This window comes from Somniosus microcephalus, chromosome 21, assembly GCF_052327205.1.
Source record: "Somniosus microcephalus isolate GS21.2 chromosome 21, FLI_Smic_1.0, whole genome shotgun sequence".
NCBI classification, from domain to species: domain Eukaryota; kingdom Metazoa; phylum Chordata; class Chondrichthyes; order Squaliformes; family Somniosidae; genus Somniosus; species Somniosus microcephalus.
The window spans coordinates 57407722-57427962 of record NC_141007.1 but is presented as its reverse complement, the minus strand read 5'-3'; the positions used below and the strand labels follow the sequence as shown (position 1 = coordinate 57427962).

Sequence of the window (20241 nt, the reverse complement as noted above, 5' to 3'; positions counted from 1 at the left end):
CAGACACGGTCAAGGGCCGTGTCACATTTGTTCTGACGATGCCACATTCCACACAAGCGCTTCCGATATGTCTTCCTTTTTCCTCAACTGAGGATTCCCCTGCACTGTAGTTGACAGGGCCCTCGACCGTGTCTGTTCCATTTCCCACACTTCTGCTCTCACTCCTTCCCCTCCAATACATCGGGGCGACCAAACGCCGATTGGCCACTCTATCTGGCCCCTGTATTCTGTACCTGTCTCCTGTTATTAATGGCCTTGTTTGACACTGGCCTTCAGTGTCCAATTTTTGAAAGATGTTCTGTTCACTTGCATGGGTGCGATAATTCACTAAAGATAAATTTAAACGTAAATGTTCCAACCCACTTTAACTCATTGACTCAGATTTTAAAATTAAATTATTCTGCAACGTGAACCATTTCAACATGCCGAGTCTTTCATAAAGTGATTTCCTCCCCACCCGCCCTTCAGAATATTTGATTGGCGTCGTCACAGAGGCGGGACTTGTATTCGTTTCGTTTTCCTGGTTCTTACGCCCTATTGTGTATTTGAATGTCAAAAAGAAGGCTTGATTTCTAATTTCCGACTCTGGGTTCTTTCCGAAAGCTTCCACTGCACAGGTTAGTGATTCTTTACTTCAACTCAACACCTGAAACTTGTCACTTCGGACAGAGTGGAAAATGTCACATACTGCGGGAGTGATTTGGAATTTCAGTGTCTTTTTCAAATAAGGTTTTTTTTATATTACTCATTCTATATTTATGTAAATATGTTTAGCTGCATATGTAGCAACAAAATATATAAGAACCAATAAAGCTCTTTTCTGTTGGGTTATTTCCGGACTAACCCCGCTTCTAAACTTGTTGGAATTACAAAAACAATTTTAGGGAATAACAATGATGGCTGATTCACGGGGAAACAGATTTTGTATGAATACTTTACGGTATCAGATTTGAGATTCGGATTGAATTCATTGCTTATCGTTCTGCATTTGGCAAATACATTTGCCGTTAAATGTTTTTTTCTTAATTGACAGCTGATTTTGCAGCAATGCTTATTTGGAATATTGGTGAAACGAGAGAGTATTAGCTTCAAAAGACTCATCAACTTGTTTCTCTCTTTTAAGGAGAAGATCCGTTTAATACAAAATGGCAGAGGTAAGCTTTCACTCTGGTGCCCTCATAAGGAATGGCTGTTCTTCTCCATAATAAAGAAAGACTTGCATTTATATAGCACCTTTCACGACCACTGGACGTCTCAAAGCGCTTTACAGCCAATGAAGCACTTTTGAAGTGGAGTCACTGTTGTAATGTGGGAAACGCGGCAACCAAATATATCCTTCTTAAGGTGCGGTGCCCAGAACTGTACACAGTGCTCCAGATGTGGTCTAACCAGGGCTTTGTGTAGCTGCAGCATAACTTCCTCCCCTGTATATTCTAGCCCTTTACACTTGGAGGTCAGACTGCTGGGATGCCAGGCTTCTCTGAAAATCCCACTAGTTTCTCCCAGCGTAGATCAGTAGTGATTACACAGTTAATGGGTCCTATAGTGCCATATTAATATAGAAATAAACCTAGGAGAACAACACATCATCGATGGATCAGCTAGTCATGAAATACTAAATACTAAATGAGTAGTAAGTCCTTTGGACTGAGTTACTTTTGATATTTCTCCCATTCATTATGTTACATTTCTAATACAGAGAAATGATTACCAACCAGAAGACATTGACTGCTTTTACTTTCAATACATGACTCGCTGTGAAGAAGTAAGTTTTATTCATTGATGTAAATGACCAGAATATTTATTTTGTGCATTGAAACTTTCATGAGTAAATATTTGTTCTCAGGATATGGGCAATGCTGGCAAGGCCACAATTGTTGCCCATCCTCAGTTACCCTGAAGAGGCAGGGGTGCGCCTTCTCTTTGGACCATTGCAGGACTTCTAGTGTTCACACAATGGTATTACTGAACTTTGTAGCAATTGTTTACAACTGCAGGGATTTGCTAGGCCACGTCAGAGGGCCTGAAGGGTCAACCGCATAACGTGAGCCTGGAGTGCCCCAAACTAAGCTGGGGTGGTAGACAACCATCTGGACATTTTAATGACTATTTTTTCTGGTAGCCAGTGCTCAAATTACCAAACTTATTGAATTTGAATTTCATAGAATGGCAGGGTGGGATTTGAACTCGCAACCCCTGGGCTGCTGGTACGGGCCATAGCTTCCTATGATTGATGAGCTTCTACTTAACCATCTACTTTCCTGAATTTAAATCATCTATGTGCTCAGTAAATTACGAGTTGTTTATTGTACAATTCTCCAATTCTGTGTTTTAATATTCAATGTTAGATGTGTACAATCACCTATATGACAAAAAAATCCCTGCTCATTTTGAAAGCTGAAAAATAAATTTGTTATTGAAAATGTTTTAATTAAATCTGCTTTATACTACTTCCTGTTAAACAGTACATATGAAGTAGATATTTTGGCTGGGAGTAATGTGATATCTTCAATGTTTCAACATTTAATCTTAAATATCATAAATTTGATTTGACAGGAGCAATGTAGGTTTCTACACAGAGAGAGCTGTAAGTTATCAGAAGATGTCTGCCCAGAGTGGCATCACCAAAAGAAGTGCACAAACAGTGCCTGCCCCCAAAAACATTTAAATCAAGAGGTACTGCATGATTTGTTTGTTACTGTTTTTATATATTGACAGTTTGAACCTGTGTTCTTTTTAAAGATATTTTGCTCCCAACCCAAAACCGATCTTCCAATGCCACACACTATCTACAGCCAACAAAATGGCAAGCAACCAGTTTCCAGGCCTCCATCAATGTCGCTCTAATACCAGCCACTGGGACGTGAATGATAACAGCCCATGACTGACTTTCCCATTGACTAACACCACCCCCAACAGCAACACGGCTGAAATCAGGAATTCCAGACATGAATCTACATTCCACCGTTCTGTGGCACAGTCTATTCGTTTTCCAATACACTCAGCCATCACATCACTGATGGCATCTCTAATATTTTATTATTTCCTCATTTTTCTTTACAAAACCGCTTGAAAATACTCTCCTGTATTATGGCAGCATTAATGTGCATGAACTGTGACCGGCAGCGCGAGAACTAAAGAGATGAAATATTATACTTTGTAGAGTAATATATGATTAATTGTGTAGCACCAATGTTAATTTTATGAAAAAGCAACATGACGCTCATGAGTGAAGAGCCCATGAGTTTTGCCAGCTGTTTGAGTGAGCTAGTGGTTGGCATATGCTGTGTGACTGTCTTTTAATATGTGAAACACTGTCTTAATGAAAGGGGAATCAGGTCAGTTCAGTACAAGTGTTAAGGATTCCAAAAACCGCTGTCATTGCACTGTTGCTAAGAGGAAGATATGGCAAATATACAGTTTGTGTCAGTAAACACTAGTACCAGCACACGTAGGCATGAAAATGAGATCAATCATGAAGTTAGTCATTTTATTTAGTAATTGCATTTGTTTTTAGGAGGAGGCTAGTGTGTAACAGGAAATGATTGTATATTCACAGACCCTGAAGAAGTACTTCTTATGTGATGAAGAGAAGCTGAATAATTACTGTGAGCAGCAAAACTGCTGCAAGTACCATGAGAAAGTCAGCAACTTAAACGAAGTTCACCGCTCTGCAAATAAAGGTACAGCTGTATTTGTATATATCTACGTACTGGTATTTTAACTTAATGGACTAGTAGCATTTAGCAGAAAATGAACCTTTTCTGCCATTCTCCAGCTTTCACTCAGATATACTTACAAACCAGAAGCTCCAGCTCATTCAAAGCTCTGTTCCTTGTCGTATCCTGCCCTTCAGCAAATGGCATTATACAAATGAGAGAAATGGGAGAGTGCATCATGGACTGTGACACCGTCCTGAGGTTTTGATAAGTGAACCCCTTGAGTGGGTCACCGTGTTGCCAATCCACCCTTCTCTCACTCATCATATTGAGTAGATTGGGCCTATACTCCCCACATTGATTAGACTTCAAAAGGACATAGATAGGTTGGTGGAATCGGCGTACACATGGCAAATGAAATTCAACACAGAACTGGTAGGAAGAATGAGGAGAGACAATACATGCTAAATGATACAATTTTAAAGGGGGTGCAAAAAGAGAGAGACCTGGGAGTGCACGTGCACAAATCTCTAAAGGTGGCAGGACAGGTTAACAAAGCAGTTAAGCATATGGGATCCTGGGCTTTATAAATAGAGGCACAGAGTACAAAAGCCAGGAAGTTATGCTAAACCTTTATACAAGCACTAAATTGACCCCAGCTGGAATATTGTGTCTAATTCTGGGCACCACACTTTAGGAAGGACGTGAAGGCTTTGGAGAGGGTACAGAAGAGATTTACTAGAATGGTTACAGGGATGAGGGATTAGAGTTATGTGGATAGACTGGAGAAGCTGGGGTTGTTCTCCTTAGAGCAGAAAAGGCTAAGAGGAGATTTAATAGAGATGTTTCAAATCATGAAAGGTTTAGATAGAGAAACTGTTTCCAATGGCTGAAGGGTCGATAAACAGAGGGCACAGGTTTAAGGTGATTCGCAAAAGAACCAGAGGCGACATGAGGAACACTCTTTTTACGCAATGAGTGGTTACGATTTGGAATGCACTGCCTGATAGGGCGGTGGATACAGATTAAATAATAGTCTTCAAAAGGGAATTGGATAAATACTTGAAGGAGAAAACAATGCAGGGATATGGGGAAAGAGCGGGGGGAGTGAGACTAACTAGATTGCTCTTCGAAAGAGCCAGCGCAGACTCGATGGGCTGAATGGCCTCCTTCTGTGCTGTACTATTCTAGGATTCTAAGTATTCCTCACCATCACTTGTATCCTTGCTGACCTACACTGACTCAAATTTAACATTGTTATCCTTGTGATTAAATCCCTCCATGGCCTCCCTATCTCGGGAATCTCCTCTAGCCCTCCAACCCCCATTCCCTCAAAATCTCTGTTTCTGCGACTCTGGCCTCTTGTGCATCTCTTTCCTCCCTTTCAGCCACCTAGGCCCCACTGTCTTCAACTTCTTCCCTAAACCCCTCCAATCCTCGCTCCTCCTTTAAGACTCTGGTTAAAACCCATGTCTTTGACCAAATTCTTGGTTATGCCTCCTAATCTCTCCTTTGTACTTTGCATCTATTTTACTTATATTTCTGTGAAGCGACTTGGGACATTCATGGTTTCTAAGTATATCTGAATGATAGCAAGTAGCTTGCTGATAAGTCACTTCCCTACTTGTGAACAAAGTCAGTGGATCTCCCACACCCTGCCTTAATCTAATGCAGATGAATTCAAAATGATAAGAGTGGCCTTTTAGTATAAATGCATTTACCTCTCAACTGGAAGGTCACACGTTAACATCACGTTGTCTGCCACTTCAATCTGCCCACCTTAGATTAATGAGTGTCATTAGTTCTCAGCTGGCTGCAAGGAACTCCATTTGGCAGATTTCATCAGAGATTCCATGCTGGTGTCCGTAAAGCTGGCTTTGTCCGCTCTGTGAGCTTTCTTTAGACCACCTACCCTCGCTGGTCATAGAGCGACATAGACTGTGGTCATTGATAGCTCCATGGCCTACTCTATCCTACCTCACAGAGTTTGATATTGAACATCAATGGTTGCAGGTCAGAGGCAGTTTTTGCCTTTGAAGGTAAGGCGGGAGAGTATTATTTGGACATATGTTGCTCTTGGAGATTATTTTTATGATCTTTCAATCTAACAATGCACAATAAAAGATTATTTTTCTCCTTATTTTACCCCGGATAGAAAAATCACAAGATGAATATCACAGAATATGATTCCTGTGTTGAAATGTTGTTCTTAGCTGTAAGAAATGTTTGTGCATCTACCAGGTTTTGTATTGAATAAAATTGCCACTGGGACATCAATAAATAGCTTTCAATCAGTTAAACGTTATCAGATCAGGATTTAATATTAAGGCCTAGAAATTGAGTTTGCCTCCGCCAGGGCTGTAGCGCCCGAAATTTAGCGCCAGCGTTAATTGCCGCTGCGCCCACCAAAAATTCAGCTGCGCCGCGCCCAGACGGCTGCGGGCGCTAATGGAGGGTGTCAGCGCCTCGCAATGGGCGCTGAATGCAGGATTGCGGCGCTAATCCCCCGCTGCGGCACCCGATGCGGTGCGGCAGGCTGGGGTACTGCAGGCCTCCTCCTTCTGTTAAGGAGGAGCTGCCTGCAGCCGACTGCTGGCCGGTGGAATCGCACGAAAAATGAGCCCGGCACCTCGGAGAAGTGCCGGGCTCGAGGCCCACACACATCTGTGCCGCGGGGGGGTGGTGGAGGAGTCCGGGGAGGGAGGTGCGGGCAGGCGGCCGCCGGAAAAGCGGCCGGCCGCCGCGCCACCTTAATGCGCCGGCGCTAAGTCCAGCAAGAAACTTTTGAAAAATCGTTGGTTGCGGCTGCCACGGGCGAGGCGGCCGCAACTGAATTTCGGCGTCCGGCCACGTTACCACGGCAACCGGGACGCTGCGCACACCGATGACGTCATCGGTGCCGGCGCAGCGCTACCGGCTAACGCCGATGGTAGGACCCAAATCAATTTCCGAAGCGGCTATAATTCCGGCGCAAGGCCCTCTAGCGCCTCTAATTGGGCGCTAACCCCACTCAATTTCTAGGCCTAAGTGTTTTATTGGTTGGTAGAAATTACTCACAATAAACTCATGGAATATTCAGCACTAATACAATCTGTTTTATCTTCCTAGTTCCAGTGTTAGCTGAAGAGAGAAGGTGAGATGGTTCGCCATTTATATCTGTTTGACCATTTGAGTCCAGACTTTACATTGTTCAATGGAAAGTAAAGAAACCAATTTGCAATAATCTTATATCTCAGTGAATTATGCTATGATATAGCACTGTGATGAATGTTTTAAATGGCAATGTAAAATTATTACAAAAGCAATATACTGTGGATGCTGGAAATTCGAGATATAAACAGAAAATGCTGGAAATACTCAGCAGGCCAGGCAGCATCTGTGGAAAGGAAACAGAGTTAATGTTTTGTCATGGTAGATACCTACAATCAATGTGCTCCATATTGTTTTTGCATTGTTTATCACACTGCAGGATGAACTATTATGAGACAAACAAGTGATAATCTACAGTTGATTACTGTGAAGTAATGTATTCAGTATATTCATTAATAAAATTGTGTTGTAAATGCAACTTTTGCTATAGATTTCTGTGTTTTCTCTTTCACTAGAGTTGAATGTAATAATTTCATGGAAAAAGACAAGAAACAGACGCAGTTCTCCCTGAAAAGTGCAAGCCAGTTTTTAACAATAGCTGTGAAATGCATTCAGACTGCTGTTCAAGACGAGAAGCTGTCTGGGGACAGAGCGAAACAATACATTAAAGAGGTTTGGTTTTTGTTTTATCAGCACTGAAAAAGCATTTTGAAAGTTATTTTCTGTACTTTTTCAAAATTAACACTTATCAAAAATTTGCTTGAATTTCAACCAAAAAAATCAGTGCTATATAGATATATTTGTTGATTTCAGTGTGATCTTTGTTGGACAGAATTCCAATTTGAAACCATTATAACTTAAGTGTTAAGAATGCATTTTTTATTTCCTATAAATGCTCAGAAAATTTACCTTATTATTTCTATGAAACTTCTGTTTCTATTGCATTTTTAACCTTTATGAGAGTGGGACAGTATAATTTCTTAATACAATTTCTCCCAACGTCATTCACCTACCGTGGAACTAAAACACAGTTCCGTGCTCAAACTGCATCTTAACTTATAACAAAACCCAGAGAGTTGCTAGTACTCACTGAAATTTGTCATTCTTAATTTTGCAGATGCTGCACACGATTCTTTTTTTATGTCATATTAACCAGCCTTCTTTTGAACCACAAGACCTATTGGAAAAATCGATGGAATCTTGGTCTCGCAAGCTTCCAGATGTCTTTGAACAATACAAAACTCATCTTCCAACTCGACCGCCTTACACAATTCTACTTGAAGCAGTGAGTACAAGTGGCAGCAATCCGTGCAACTAATGTATCACAGCACAGTTACAGATTCTGACCATTTTACTGGTTCCATTATTTCATAGCTTCATGGCAAATTTAAATAAACATTGTAAAAACTCTTAGCGCAGTTTGATAGGATAGGAGGGCATAGTAAGTGGGTGAAGTATTTTCTTCATGCTACTGTTCCGGCTGCATAGTGACCAGTCCTTGGCTCACACCAACAGATCTACACCACTAACTCAGAAATTAATTTGGGAGAGAAATAAAATGAAAATGCCTTGATGTGTGTGGGAATTTTTTTAAGTCAGAGTTAATTCCACTGTAAGATATCAGGAAGGAACAATGATGTACTGAATAGTGAGCATAAATTGAGACTTATAAACTTGCATGTGGAGTACTTTTTGTTCCTAGCTGATGTGAAAGATAATTGGCCAGAATTTGCTGCCAGAATAACGGCTAATGGTGCTCACTGTTATTTGTGGGTAAATGGTACAGCAACCTCCGGCAGATACGCGGTTAAATGTGAATATCCAAAAGTTGTGTCGCTCCGCTGTTAGCTTCGCAAAAATGGCACCTCTCCCTTAGCCTCCCCTTATTTTAGGAACTTGATGTTTTGCATATTAATTGCCCATTAAACTTGTCATAGAAAGTTGAATCTCGTCATTACAGGTCTAAATACCCTTTTAACAATATGATAGTTATTAGAAGCAAAGTACCCTTTTAACCATGTGATAAGTGTTAATGACTACCAATCATCCTCTCTGGCACTGAAAATTAACTACTACAAGTGTGGAGTCTACCTCCTTCAGGTTTTGAATTTTTCAGGGAGATTTTAAAAATGTTAAATTAAAAAAAAAAAAAAAATTCCTTTCTGTCTCTTAATCCAATCTCTTTCCCTCTCTGTATCTGATTTGACATTGAATTCACCCCCTTTTGAAGTGGAGTCACTGTTGTAATGTGGCAGCCAGTTTGTGCACAGCAAGGTCCCACAAACAGCAATGTGATAATGACCAGATAATCTGTTTTTGTTATGTTGATTGAGGGATAAATATTGGCCAGGACACCAGTGATAACTCCCCTACTCTTCTTCGAAATAACGCCATGGGGTCTTTTACGTCCACCTGAGAAAGCGGACGTAGCCTCGGTTTAACATCTCATCCGAAAGACGGCACCTCCGACAGTACAGCACCCCTTCAGTACAGCACTGGAGTGTCAACCTAGGTTTATATGCTCAAGTCCCTGGAGTGGGATATGAACCCACAACCTTCTGACTCAGAGGCGAGGGTGCTACCCACTGAGCCACAGCTGACACAGATGCCGTTAGATGCACTGCTACAGCAAAATCTGGTCCTATGGGCCGGAACTTGCTGGAGCAAGGTATCTTGCGGCATGCACCGTTACTTAGACTTTTTCCTGCACCCTTCAGCTCAAAAATTCTTGCGCCGTAACTTGCTGGAAGTGTGAGCTGATAATGGGGTGACTGGGACATATGGGACCTTAGTGAACGATTGTCTATCTCCTTAACCAATGAGATTTAAGGATTGAGAAAGCAACAGAGGAACAACAACAACAACTTGTATTTTTATAGCACCTTTAACGTAGTAAAACGTCCCAAGGCGATGCACAGGAGTATTTTAAGACAAAAAAATTGACACCGAACCACGTAAGGATAAATTAGGGCAGGTGACCAAAAGCTTGGTCAAAGAGGTAGGTTTTAAGGAGCATCTTAAAGGAGGAAAGAGAGGTAGTGAGGTGGAGAGGTTTAGGCAGGGAATTCCAGACCTTAGGGCCTAGGCAACAGAAGGCACGGCCACCAATGGTTGAGCGATTATAATGAGGGATCCTCAAGAGGGCAGAATTAGAGGAGCGCAGATATCTCGGGGGGTTGTGGGGCTGAAGCAGATTACAGAGATAGGGAGGGGCGAGGCCATGGAGGGATTTGAAAACAAGCATGCCAGAGGAGGAAATAGGGTGAATTAGAGTCAAATCAGATACAGAAAGAGAGGGAAAGAAAAATTGGATTATGAGACAGAGAAAAAAGAGGCAGAAAGTAAAAGTAAGAATTTTTGAAAACTTCCACCAACAATTCACTACCTGAAAGAATGAGACTCCACAATTTAAATTATTCACTTTCTGTGCCAAAGAGGTTGATTGGCAGTCATTAACAATTACCACATAGTTAAAAGGATACTTCCGCTCTTAACTACCAGACTAAACTTTCTGCAGCGAGTTTAATAGGCAATTAATATGTAAATCCAGCAAGTTCTTAAAAATAATGGGGAGGCTAAGGACGAGATGCTGTTTTTGCAAAGCAAACGGTGGAGCAGCATAAATTGGCGAGCGAGTTCTGAAGATTCCCAACTCATGGCGTATCTCTCAGTCCCATGAACTTGCTGGCTGACTTGCATTTTAATAACGGCATGTGTCGTTTAAACACCAATATTTTTCCAGCAACTTCCAGCCCATTATAAGTAGAACTTCTACTATGTAAAGCCACTGTAACAGAAAATGTATGCCATAGTAAAAGTCCTATTATAGAAACAACTGTGAATACCATAAATCTGAAATAAAAACAGAAATTCCTGGATAAAAAAAGCAGGTCCAAAGCATCTGAGAACCCATAACCAACTGCCTCCCCAACTTTAACCTTCCTTTTCACTCTAAGGACCTCAAACACATTATCATCTCACAGTTCCGTACCCATCTTTCTCAAAATGTCCTGTTTGAAACACTCCAGTCTGGCTCCTGCCCTTCTCACAGCACTGAGATGGCTTTGGCCAAGGTCATGAACAATATCCTCCCTGACTGTGACCATGGTGTGTTATCCCACCTGTTCTCCTTGACCACTCTGTAGTGGCTGACATGGTTGACCACAGCATGCTCCGCTATCTCCTTCATTCTCCAGCTTCATGGCACTGCCCTTGTATGTTCCACACCTCCACATCCAAACTCAGTCAGCATATCTGCAGCAATAGATTTCCTGCCAGCCTCCCCTGCACCATCACCTCCGAAATCCTGCAAGGATTTATCCTTGGCCCCCCTCCTCTTTCTCATCTACATGCTGCCCTTGAGATGACATTATCGATAGGCACGGAATCAGCTTCCACATGTATGCTGATGACATTCAACTGTACCTCTCTACCACCTCTTTCAATCTCACAAGCATTTACATGTTGTCGGACTTCACATCAAATCATAAATGAGTAACAACTTCCTCCAATTGATCATTGGGAAGACCAAAGTCATTGCTTTTGGGCCTTGCCATAAGTTCTGTTCCCTTGTCATTGATTCCATCCCCATCCCTGTTACTTATTCAGGCTGAACCAGACTGTGCAAAACTTCGGCATTTTGCTCCGTCTAGAGCTGAGCTTTAAACCTTAATCATGAAGACTGCTTATTTCCAACTCTGCAACATTGCCTGTCTCTGCCCCTCTGCTGCTCAAGCTCTTATCCACAGTTTAAGCCACCTCTGCACTCAATTATTTCAATGCTTCCCATCCTTTACTCTTCATAAAGTCCAACTTGTCCAAAACTCAGTTCACAGAATCACAGAAACCCCACAGTGCAGATAGAGGCCATTTCGGCCCATCGAGCCTGCACCGACACATATCCCACCCGATCCCCGTAACCCCTACACCAACACATATCCCACCCTATCCCCGTAACCCCACGTATTTAATCCCCCTAACACTAAGGGTCAATTTATCATAGCCAATCAACCTAACTCGCACATCTTTGGACAGTTGTGCATCTTCTTTCCAACACTAAGTTCCATTCTACCCATCACTGGCAAGCAAAATAAAGGAAAATCCGAAGATGTTTTATAAGTATATTAAGGGTAAGAGGATAACTAGGGAAAAAATAGGGCCCATTAGGGACAAAAGTGGCAATCTGTGTGTGGAGCCGGAAGATGTAGGAGGGGTTCTGAATGAATTTTTTGCGTCTGTTTTCACTATGGAGAAGGACGATGTAGACATAGAAATAGGGCGGGGGGACTGTGATATGCTCGAACATATTAACATCGAGCGGGGGGAGGTATTGGCGGTTTTAGCTGGCCTAAAAATGGATAAATCCCCAGGCCCGGATGAAATGTATCCCAGGCTGCTGTGTGAGGCAAAGGAGGAGATTGCGGGGGCTCTAACACATATATTCAGGACCTCTCTGGCCACAGGGGATGTGCCAGAGGACTGGAGAACCGCTAATGTAGTACCATTATTCAAGAAGGGTAGTAGGGAAAAACCGGGGAACTACAGGCCAGTGAGCCTAACATCAGTGGTAGGAAAATTATTGGAAAAAATCCTGAGGGACAAAATTTGTCTCCACTTGGAGAGGCAAGGATTAATCAGGGATAGTCAACATGGCTTTGTCAAGGGAAGATCATGTCTGACTAATTTGATTGAATTTTTTGAGGGGGTGACTAGGTGTGTGGATGAGGGTAACGCAGTGGATGTGGTATACATGGATTTCAGTAAGGCCTTCGATAAAGTCCCGCACAGGAGACTGGTCAAGAAGGTAAGAGCCCATGGAATCCAGGGTGCCTTGGCACATTGGATACAAAACTGGCTTAGTGGCAGAAGGCAGAGGGTGATGGTCGAAGGTTGTTTTTGTGACTGGAAGCCTGTGGCCAGTGGGGTACCACAGGGATCGGTGCTGGGTCCCTTGCTGTTTGTGGTCTACATTAATGACTTGGATATGAATGTAAAGGGTATGATCAGTAAGTTTGCGGATGATACAAAAATTGGTAGGGTGGTAAATAGCGAGGAGGGTAGCCTCAGTCTGCAGGACGATATAGATGGGTTGGTCAGATGGGCGGAACAGTGGCAAATGGAATTTAACCCGGAAAAGTGCGAGGTGATGCACTTTGGGGGGACTAACAAGGCAAAGGAATACACAATGAATGGAAAGACCCTAGGCAAGACGGAGGGTCAGAGGGATCTGGGTGTGCAAGTACACAGATCCCTGAAGGCGGCGGAACAGGTGGATAAGGTGGTAAAAAAGGCATATGGGATACTTGCCTTCATTAGCCGAGGCATTGAATATAAGAGCAAGGAGGTTATGATGGAGCTGTATAAAACACTGGTTAGGCCACAGCTGGAATATTGTGTGCAGTTCTGGTCGCCACACTACAGGAAGGATGTGATCGCGTTAGAGAGGGTGCAGAGGAGGTTCACCAGGATGTTACCAGGGCTGGAGCGCTTCAGCTATGAAGAGAGACTGGGCAGGTTGGGTTTGTTTTCCTTGGAGCTGAGGAGGCTGAGGGGGGACATGATTGAGGTGTACAAAATTATGAGGGGCATAGATAGGATGGATGCTGAGGAGCTTTTTCCCTTAGTAGAGGGGTCGATAACTAGGGGGCATAGATTCAAGGTAAAGGGCGGGAGGTTTAGAGGGGATTTGAGAAAGAACTTTTTCACCCAGAGGGTGGTTGGAGTCTGGAACTCACTGCCTGAAAGGGTTGTGGAGGCAGAAACCCTCACAACATTTAAGAAGCATTTGGATGTGCACTTGAAATGCCATAGCATACAAGGCTACGGGCCAAATGCTGGAATATGGGATTAGATTAGACAGGGCTTGATGGCCGGCGCGGACACGATGGGCCGAAGGGCCTCTATCCGTGCTGTATTACTCTATGACTCTATGACTCCCATCCTTATTGTTGACTCCCTATTCCCCCAACACATTAAATGTAAGATCCTTGTCCTTGGCTTCAATTTCCACCAGAGTCTTGTCCCACTCTATCACTACAGCCTCTTACAGCCTTATATCGCCTCCCACAACATTTGGTTCATTGACTCTGGTCTTCTGCGCATCTCCTCTCCATTCACCCCACCAATGGTGGCCAAGCCATCAGCTGCCTCACCTCTACTATCTGGAACACCCTCCCTAAACCTCTCTGCCTCTCTATTTCTCCCTCCATCTTTCAGTCACCTATCAGTCACCCCTCCTAATCTCTCTCGCTGTGGCTCAGCACCATTCCTCTATTGCCACTTGCGAAGTGCTTTGGGATTTTTTTTTAATGGTAATAATTTAAATACATGTTACTGTTTTTGTTGAAGAACTTGCTATGTATTTCCAGCATTTCCTGTTAAAGATAGTTAGACATTTAGTAATTTTATGATAATTAAATTGAGATTTAAACAATGAGTTTAACTAGTTTCTACCATAATACTACTTACAACCGAGTTGAAAATTTACCATGAGTCATTGATGTGACTGAGTGACACAGTGAATTAATCCACTGCCCTTTTAACTCTAAGAACTGGGTTCAATTCCACCCCAGACTGATTGGATGAATGTTTGCACAAAATAAATTGGGATACTTTCAGCCCAATTCTTACTCTGTGTGAGTACACAATACAAAACAGCACCAAAGGGAAATCTTAGTTAGAGAGGCCTCAGGATCATCCTCTGTGGGAAATGGAAATGTCACATTAATGCGAAGAGAGGTGGCGTGGTCTTCCTAGGCCAGGGCGAAGGCACATCCGCGGTGCAGAGCAGAGGAAGCTTACTTTGCAACTGACATTACTAGACCTACCTAGGAGTGTTTGAAACTGACACTGGGTACCTGAAATGAGAAACTCCAGTGCTAACATCCCACACGTTTATGGGCACAAAAATCATCAAAGAAAAAATTATTTCATTAACCACTAAATAACGTTTATGATGAGCTACAGAGATGTTAACCTAGAAATTAGTTTGCAATATTACCTTACGAGTTCTCTCTGCTACATTAGTGGAGGTTCTAATCTATTTCAAATAAACTTGCTAAGACCGCCGTTAAAATAGTGGACAAAGGAATGTGATGTAAGCATGTTAAGTGTTCATCCACTAATATTGGGAACAGACATTTCTAGACTCTTGCAAGCTAAGAATTCTATCTTCTTTTCTCAGGTGGTTGACTACACAGGATCAAACAACACTAAAAGAATTTTAGATCTTCTGTTGAAGCTAAATAAGGAAATGATTGTGGAACAAAATACTGAAGGCGGCAGGAGGTGCGGAAATGGTCTTTGCGTTGTGTCAACAGTTATCAGCTACTGTTTCTTCCAGGACTTGGACCACGACACAACGACCAATAATTATTTTGGTGCCTCAGTTTCATGTTTTGGAAAACGTCAAAAAGAAATCATGATAGACATATTGTGCTACCGAACATGGAATAAAGACATTAGCTTGGCAGTGTGTATGGCTTTAGAATGTCATAGACAGGCTATTGAGTTTCGCCCTGAGGTGCATTCTATTGCTTACCCAATGAAAGATAGTTCTAACACACAGAGAGGAGTGCGCACAGCCAATGGTAACCATCAACAATATACTCCCATGCCACCCTGCAGCAAATGCCTAGTCCTATTCCCAGACATAGGAAATGATCTACAACAAAGAAACAATAAGCATCGATTTTGGCAATACGGGAACTGTGCTGAGGTAGAATCTTTAAGCAGGCTTCTGAATGCCCACGGGGACATTTCCACGAGGTTACCCGCTCCTCCAGAGGATAGATTCACCTGGAGCTCCCTTATCCTTAAAAGAAAAAGAAGACTTGTACATAACCTAAAATTATCCAATTTTCAATTGGGAAATGATCTTTTATTTTACAGACCTTCTGAGCTACAGAATATAGCTTAATGCTGGTTGGCTTAATGTACCAGTGATTTGTGATTGTTAATCTTTAAAGTGCCAATTGTTATGAAGATTCTCATACTCCCTTGAACAACCATTATTTAAAGTTTGCAGCTCATAAACTGTGACAAACATAATATTACAGTAATAAAACTATTCAGATATCTGGAGTACCCTTATTACTGTAGTATTAACCTTTTGCAACTAAAATAAACAATTAAAATACAATTTAAAGTTTAGAGTAAAAATGACATATTTTATATGTTAAACCGGGATAAATTTCTGTGTTAGCACCTCTGCAACACTTTCAGCCCACTGCACTCGGAAATAAAAAAATCATTCAAGGTTCTGTAAGGGTTAATTAATTGATAATGTACTTTTATTTGTTTGAACAATTTTGTAAATGATTCCAAAAGAAATATTCAAAATAAACACCAGAATTCTGAGGCTGCTGCTTGACGATAATTAATGATAAAAGTCCTTCAAATTTCACTTGTGAATTTCTTGCTTAGACTGAGAAAGGAAATCTAATGCTATGTTTCTGGGTTTCTTTGCCCTTTGTACATTCTATTCTTTTGGCCTCTGTGTTTCAGGCAACTCTTGTAGGTGAGTCCGAGCTCCCTATGTCTTTGAGAGTATCTCCACTTCTCTTAAAATATCTTGGCAAAATATTGTAACACGCTAAAGATAATGAACAGAGAACCTGCTTTTAGATGACTTCAGGTACCAAACCTATCCTGCACCTGCATGGGATCCTCATTGATTTTAAAAGTGGTAGAGTACCATTGGAATAACTTGATTGGGTTTTTTGATGAGGTAACAGAGAGGATTGATGAGGGCAATGCAGTTGATGGTTACATGGACTTCCAAAAGGCGTTCGACAAGGTGCCACATTATAGGCTTGCCAGCAAAGTTGAAGCCCATGGAATAAAAGGGACAGTGGCAGCTTGGATACGAAATTCGCTAAGTGACAGGAAACAGAGAGTAGTGGTGAACGGTTGTTTTTCAGACTGGAGGAAGGTACACAGTGGTGTTCCCCAGGGGTTGGTTCTAGGACCACTGCTTTTCTTGATATATATTAATGACTTGGACTTGGGTGTACAGGGCACAATTTCCAAAATTGAAGATGACACAAAACTGGGAAGTATAGTGAACAGTGAGGAGGATAGTGATAGACTTCAAGAGTTAATAGACAGGCTGGTGGAATGGGCAGACATGTGGCAGATGAAATTTATTGCAGAAAAGTGTGAAGTGATACATTTTGGTAGGAAGAATGAGGAGAGGCAATATAAACTAAAGGGTACAATTCTAAAGGGGGTGCATGAACAGAGAGACCTGGGGGTACATGTGCACAAACCACTGAAAGTGGCAGGGTAGGTTGAGAAAGTGGTTAAAAAAGTATGTGAGATCCTGGGCTTCCTAAATAGAGGCATAGAGTACAAAAGCAAGGAAGTTATGATGGAACCTTTATAAAACACTGGTTTGGCCTCAAGGGTGTGAAGGCCTTAGAGAGGGTGCAGAAAATATTTACAAGAATGGTTCCAGGGATGAGGGAATTCAGTTACATGGATAGACTGGAGAAGCAAGGGTTGTTCTCCTTAGAGAAGAGAAGGTTGAGAAGAGATTCGATAGAGGTGTTCAAAATCATGAGGGGTCTAGACAGAGTAGATAGAGAGAGACTGTACCCATTGACGGAAGGGTTGAGAACCAGAGGACACAGATTTAAGGTGATTGGCAGAAGAACCAAAGGTGACATGAGGAAAAACTTTTTTACTCAGCAAGTGGTTAGGATCTGGAATGCACTGCCTGAGAGGGTGGTGGAGGCAGACTCAATCATGGCTTTCAAAAGGGAATTGGATAAGTACCTGAAGGAAAACAATTTGCAGGGCTACGGGGAAAGGGCGGGGGAGTGGGACTAGCTGAAGTGCTCTTGTAGAGAGCCGGCACGGGCTCGATGGGCTGAATCGCCTCCTGTGCTGTACCCACTCTATGATTCTATAACAAAGCATATTTTAAGGCACTGGTTAAGCATTGTCAGCTCCTTGCATTGTAGAACTCTGTGCTAAACTATGGAAGTTCTCTACCTCAAATAACTCTTCAGACGTTTCAGACCAACTGTCTTCTTTTCAAAGGCTCCAGATCAAACTCACTGATTTGAAAAGTGCTGGAGAATATGCACCTTGAAATTAAAACCGTGGCTACAAACCAAGCACATATTTTGAACAAATCACAGAACATTTATATTGTAATTGAATTGACTGGCTTGGCCCCTCCCTCACTTTGGACACTTATTTTACAGACAGATTGTAACAAAATGTAACAAACTGAGCTGGAACATTCTTCTCCGAGTGAAACTGGCTTCCAACCTATTTTTGTGCCATGACAGGATCTTAAAAAGCAATACCAAGCTAAATATTAGGCAAGTAACACATAATTCTGCGTTGCCTACACTTTAAACCATTATAATAATAATGGTTTTAAAAGGATTGCACCTTTAAGGCAAGTGCTGCCCCTATTCCCAAGTTTCTACTGCATGTGTAATTTAAGATTTTTCACATATTGTCATTATTGGATAAACTTATATTTTTAACTATAGAATCGATTGTGTGTATTTTTGAGGAATTTATTGTGCTGTATTAAACTGTACAGGTTTATTTATTTTGCTACTATGAATCCTTATCTCACTTTGAATTTTTTAATACTTCTGTAACTAATGGAGAACAAAATTGGAATGGCTGGGCACTCAAAGTGTCAAGCTGCCCCGAGTGTTGTACTGTACATAAATAAAAATACACCTTTTGCTTTATCTTGTGTTTTTCATGTTGATTAGTACTAATGCTTTGATCCTGTGTTGGAATTCTTCAATTGTTACATTTCAGGTGCTCAGTAATTCATTCAGGACAGTATGCAGTTTTAAAAGCAAGGAGGATTTACCAACTCTTAGGCCCCTTAAAGTTCAGAAGAAATATCCCTTAAATCTTTGTGGCATCTATAAACACCCTTGCGTCTTCTCTAAGTAAAAGTAGATGAAAATATGGTGAAGCTAAAACAAAACTCATGGTCGTGTTGGATTGTCCTGAAAAATATTCAGAAATATCAAAGTTTATAATCCCACTTTACAAACTGTGAACAGGTGGAGACTGAGCTACAACACCACATCTTTACCTTTAGGATTTGAGTTTGAATGCACGACATAAAGGCCCGGAAATTGCAGTCAGCGGCAAAGCGACGGGATTGCCACTGACCTCGAAGAAAGCGGCCCACATAGATCTAGCGATGTCTGTGGTGTGAATTTCAGCTCTCCCGACCTTTGAATCTGGTGCCAAATCAAGCGTCACACTGAAAATCCTCGTTCCTCAGACAGGACTAAACCTGTAGCAAGCTGGCTGAAAGCCTCCAATACCAATCGGTTGGTTACAATGACTTGTTGCAATCTGTCACCAGTATTCTGCTGCGAATTGTGTGTGTGTGTGAAGATTGTGTTTGCGTGCACCACACCTAATGATCAAAATAGTTTTCTAATATCGAGGAAATGTTTTCTAACATTTTAATTCCATTTAGTCGGTCCGGGTATAAAATTAACCTTTCCCCTCGCCACCAGAACTCTGTTTTAACCAATCAAATACTGCGTTCGAGTAAGAAGGAAGTGAAAAATAAGTTTCGTTTTCTCTTTCCTTGCGTCAGCAAATCATCGGATTCAGCCGCTTAAACTCAGGACAGGCCGCTTCCATTCGCTTGTGGTGTGGGCTGATATTGGGACACTCTGACTTCTGCTGACATTATTACAGGATCAGGTAAATAAAAATCCCGAACCCCAGCTGGACAGCCTCCCGCTTCAGTGCAGTCTGACAGTGAACCCGCTTTTCAGGCTGGCCGCAGACCCTTTGCACGCAATTGTGGAGAATAATAGGAATAGACACTGCAATAATGTTGGGCCTTTGGTCATTTATATGTAGAAATGTTTAGTAACATTGGCGAGTAATTAGTTACGAGGATAAGAAAGTAAATTGTAAAAACAATACGGAAAATGTTGTAATCAATTATATTTTAAGATATTTTGTGTTGAATTTTACTGCTGATCAAGGTAAGGGATCTCAGTGCTGGGATATTTATCTCTTGCTTGTGATGCAGAGGTGCAGTTATCAAGAGTAATGCATTGATACTAAAAGGATTTGTATTTATAGTTCAGCAGAATTGGATATTTTATTGTTTTCAAATGTACAGGTCAACATGTCCTTCTTTTGGATTCAACACAAACAAGCAACCAGCAAGTGAAGTAAGCCAGTGATCTGTAAATTGATTCATAGGCTGGAATTTTCTGGGGTCCGTGCGGGCGCGATTGGAGGCGGGTCGGGTGGGAAACTTGAAAAAAGTCAGAGCGGGTCGGGAACCCGCCATCATCCCGCCCCCACATGCTTTTCCCTCGGGCACGTTTGTTGGTGCAGCAGCGACCCGACCGGCAGAGGCGGGCGACCTAATTGAAATCATTATAAGCTTGTCAGATACTTAAGAGCCTTTTCCCCCTACATTTCAAACTTCCCTGCATGGCCGCTGGATTCACGCAGCTCGGGAACCACATCT

General features: G+C 42.0%; 1 protein-coding gene across 2 annotated transcripts; it reads left to right on the top strand.

The window, feature by feature from the left end:
* Nucleotides 1-506: 506 nt before the first annotated feature.
* Nucleotides 507-18466, top strand: LOC147102846 (uncharacterized). Of its 2 annotated transcripts, none has more exons than XM_085963730.1 (9): nt 507-617; nt 1124-1154; nt 1700-1765; nt 2557-2676; nt 3560-3683; nt 6768-6792; nt 7265-7421; nt 7867-8034; nt 14932-18466. In XM_085963730.1, the coding sequence occupies exons 2-9, from the start codon at nt 1146-1148 to the stop codon at nt 15664-15666; spliced, it is 1404 nt and encodes a 467-aa protein (XP_085819856.1). In that variant the 5' UTR covers nt 507-617; nt 1124-1145; the 3' UTR covers nt 15667-18466. The 2 variants fall into 2 exon arrangements, with proteins under 2 accessions (XP_085819856.1, XP_085819855.1); XM_085963729.1 differs by having other exon boundaries at nt 1034-1154.
* Nucleotides 18467-20241: the final 1775 nt, after the last annotated feature.

Coding starts and splice junctions, on each gene's coding strand:
- LOC147102846 (XM_085963730.1), top strand. Junction 1,766..2,556: donor ACATGACTCGCTGTGAAGAA/GTAAGTTTTATT, acceptor TTGATTTGACAG/GAGCAATGTAGGTTTCTACA. Junction 7,422..7,866: donor CGAAACAATACATTAAAGAG/GTTTGGTTTTTG, acceptor TTAATTTTGCAG/ATGCTGCACACGATTCTTTT.